This window comes from Mus caroli, unplaced genomic scaffold (genome assembly GCF_978045245.1).
Source record: "Mus caroli unplaced genomic scaffold, Mus_caroli_1 scaffold_2, whole genome shotgun sequence".
Lineage (NCBI taxonomy): Eukaryota > Metazoa > Chordata > Mammalia > Rodentia > Muridae > Mus > Mus caroli.
In genome coordinates, this window is record NW_028227257.1 from 92,600,974 (window position 1) to 92,604,592 (window position 3,619).

The 3,619-nt window shown below is 35.6% G+C and overlaps 1 protein-coding gene across 1 annotated transcript; it reads right to left on the minus strand.

Annotated features, from left to right (window-relative positions):
* Positions 1–438: 438 nt before the first annotated feature.
* Or5i1 (olfactory receptor family 5 subfamily I member 1) lies at positions 439–1,389 on the minus strand. Its single transcript, XM_021156987.1, has one exon. It carries the CDS (start codon positions 1,387–1,389, stop codon positions 439–441), a length of 951 nt encoding a protein of 316 aa, XP_021012646.1.
* Between the last annotated feature and the right edge of the window lie 2,230 nt (positions 1,390–3,619).

The window sequence follows — 3,619 nt, forward strand, 5'->3', positions numbered from 1 at the left end:
CCTCTCGCCTCTGCCTCTGCCTCTGCCTCTCTGCCTCTCTGCCTCTCTGCCTCTCTGCCTCTCTGCCTCTCTGCCTCTCTGCCTCTCTGCCTCTCTGCCTCTCTGCCTCTCTGCCTCTCTGCCTCTCTGCCTCTCTGCCTCTCTGCCTCTCTGCCTCTCTGCCTCTCTGCCTCTCTGCCTCTCTGCCTCTCTGCCTCTCTGCCTCTGCCTCTACCCCTGCCTCCTGAACCTTTGAATTACTGTGATGTACCATATCACACCTAGATACCCTTTTAATACCTTAAAGTGTACCATGAGTTGGGATTATGAAATGCATTTGACTATGTTATTGAACAAATGTTTGAATGGTTGTATAGGTTGAATATTTATATATCTGCTGCTCGTGTTCTCACATAGGTATTTGTAGCTGGAATTAGATGAATCTTGAAGGTTTTATTGTCATGGGGATTGTATTTTAGACCTTAGAGCTTTTTTGGCAGCATCTTTTACGTCTTTATTTCTCAAACTGTAAATCAATGGGTTTAGCACTGGGATGATAATAGTGTAGAACACTGAGATTATTTTATCAGTATTGGGGGAGTAGAGGGAGCTAGGCCGAGAATAAATGAAGAGAAGTGTGCCCTGATAGATGGCCACGGAGGTCAGGTGAGAGGCACACGTGGAGAAGGTTTTCTTTCTCCCACTTGTAGAGCGAATCTTCAAGACTGAGAGAAGGATGAAAAAGTAGGAGATGATGATGATGAAGAAGCAGATAATCTCAACAGAACTCCCATAAGTGGAAAGTAGCCACTCGTTAATGGATGTGTCTGTACAGGAAAGCTTCAGCAGAGGAGGGAGGTCACAGAAGAAATGATTAATTATATTTTTGTCACAATATTTCAGAATAAAGGCAAAAGATGTGTGAACTAAAGAACTCATGTTGCCACCAACATAGGACAGCACAATTAACCATATGCAGAGACTCCTGGACATTGCAACTGTGTACAACAAAGGATTGCAGATGGCAACATAGCGATCATAGGCCATAGCAGCCAAGATAAAGGATTCAGTGTCTGCAAATGTGCAGAAGAAATAAAACTGCAGCGCACAGCCGAGGTAAGAGATAGATTTCTTTGCTGAGAGGAAATTGACAAGCATGTTGGGAACAATGACTGAGGAATAACAAAGGTCTACAAAGGAGAGGTTGCTGAGGAAAAAGTACATAGGAGTTTGAAGGTGTGGGTCCGTCCTAATTAACAACATCAAGCCAATATTTCCTATCAAAATCATGCCATATAACGTCAGAAACACAAGGAACAAGATGATTTGGAGTTCGGGCCGTGTTGGAAATCCTAACAGGATAAATTCGGTGACCAAGGTGTAGTTTCCACTTGTAAATTCCATGATCATGTAGTTTTTACCTTTTTGAGAAATCAAAGTCTTAAAAATAAGGTACAGGTGGAAAGAGTGACCTAATACAGAATAAGGTTATTAATGATTTAAAACAGGCTAGTAAAGAAACAATATTGAGAGATATATTTCAGATTTTTGTGGATGCCAGGAACTAAAGATGGCCTTGTATATTTGATGCATGTCTCTTTCTGACATTGGATGGTTGGCATTTTTTTTTTGTACTATGTTTAAACAATGCATGATTTTGCTTGCATTTTGTTCATAAATTTATAGTATCTTGATAAGAATGAAGAAATCAATGGTTGGAAACACTGACTATGTTAAAAGAAAAAGTGTATGAATTTAATTTGATACCTTGAGGGTCTTTTTTCCAAGAAGAATTTTAGAAAAGTTTAATTCCCTTTCTTTTTGTTCTCCAAATCACAAGATTTAAAAGCTAAATTTATGATGTGCTGGCTGATTTCTTTTGTCAAGGTGACACAAGTAGCCTCAATAGAGAGTAGAAGGAATTCTCAAATTAGAAAATTTCTCCATAACATTGGGCTGTGGACAAGACTCTGAGGCAATGACTTCATTAGTGATTTATGTGGAAAGGCCCAACTGATTGTGTATAAGTATATCTCTAAAACATTTGTCCTGAGTTCTATAAGAAAACTGTCTAGCCACGAGGGACAAGCCAGTATTTAGTACTCCTCCATGGTCTCTGCACCTGCTCCTGCCTCCATGTGCGTGTTTTTTTTAAGTCCCTGTCCTCAATTTCCTTTGGTGATAAACATTAATGTGGAAGTATACGCCAAATAAATTGTTCCCAAGATGTTTTGGATGTGGTAATTCATTAAGGAGTAGTAATTCTAAGACACATGAGTTATGTTTCATAAATGTGGATGTAGGTATATAACAAAACACATAATAGGTAACTACTTATATTTACCAACTGAAAAACAGAAGCATTATTAGTGAAATTAAGTCAATTTTTAGGAACCATGATCTGAGTGTATTTCAGTAGGAGAAAACTTAGGAAAATTTTCTAAGTGTTTTCCATATATTAAAAAAAGCAGATTATGTTTGTCAGGTGATAAGCATCATTGGTAACATATGCCTAGTTAAAAGCATTACCCACTAAATGTTAATTAGCTGACTGAAAAAAATGTTGCAACTTTTGATCATAAATTAATTTCTAATGATTTTAAGTTATCTGTCACTCTCACAAATAAATACAAGTAACAAACAAAAAACTGGCAATTTTATCATAGCATGAAACAAGTTATTGTATCTGAGAAGTCTGACAAGCAATGTTTTTGTGCTTTGGGGGTATTTAAATGGTAGACAATTATTTATTGAATGATTTCATGTAATTTAATTTTGCAGTAAAGGAAATCTGTACTCCATCTTGAAAATTATTTAGGAAAATGTAAAAGAATTGAGTGAAGTATTCATTGCCTATATTAACATTATCCGAAAGCCTCATAGAGGAAAACATACCACTTTCTGATATTTATTCACTAGATTAATGAGTGACAAGTTAGTGTCAATAATTAGGATGATGCCTTTTATATTTAATAATTAAGACATCCCTCACATTATGTGCACACCAGTGATAAGAAGGTTCATTATCAGAGAACAAGCTATCAATGGAGAGTGTAAAGTTATACTACATTCAGGATAGTGGAAAGTATTTTTCATCTTCTGTTAGCTTTTAAATTATTAAGATATTAACCAAGACATTACCTTTTAGTTAGCATGAAATGAAATGAAATCTGTTTTGGTTATATTCATGTTATGCAACTTTATGAAACAATATACAGTATAATCTATAAGGCAACAGTAACACATCTTATGGTACTGTGTTTACTTATAGAATTATTTATGTATTTATATATTTGTCTGTACATCATTCACTTGTCACCTATCTATAATCTCTTGGTTCCTCCACTTTCTAGATGTCTTCCTCACACATCACTTTTTAGACAGAAAAACATGCAGAAAATAATAATTTAATTATGATTATTTTTTAGTTTATTTTATTTTTTAAAAAATATTTTAAAAATATTAGATAGTTTCTTCATTTACAATTCAAATGCTATCCCAAAAGTCCCCTATACCCTCCCCCTGCCCCACAAACAGTAGCTATCTGTAGAGGGCTTCTCATGTATAATGTAAAGCTCCAAATATTTTTCTTGTAGCTTATTGATTTGTCACTAAAACAACTTAAGAACATATGTAAAAC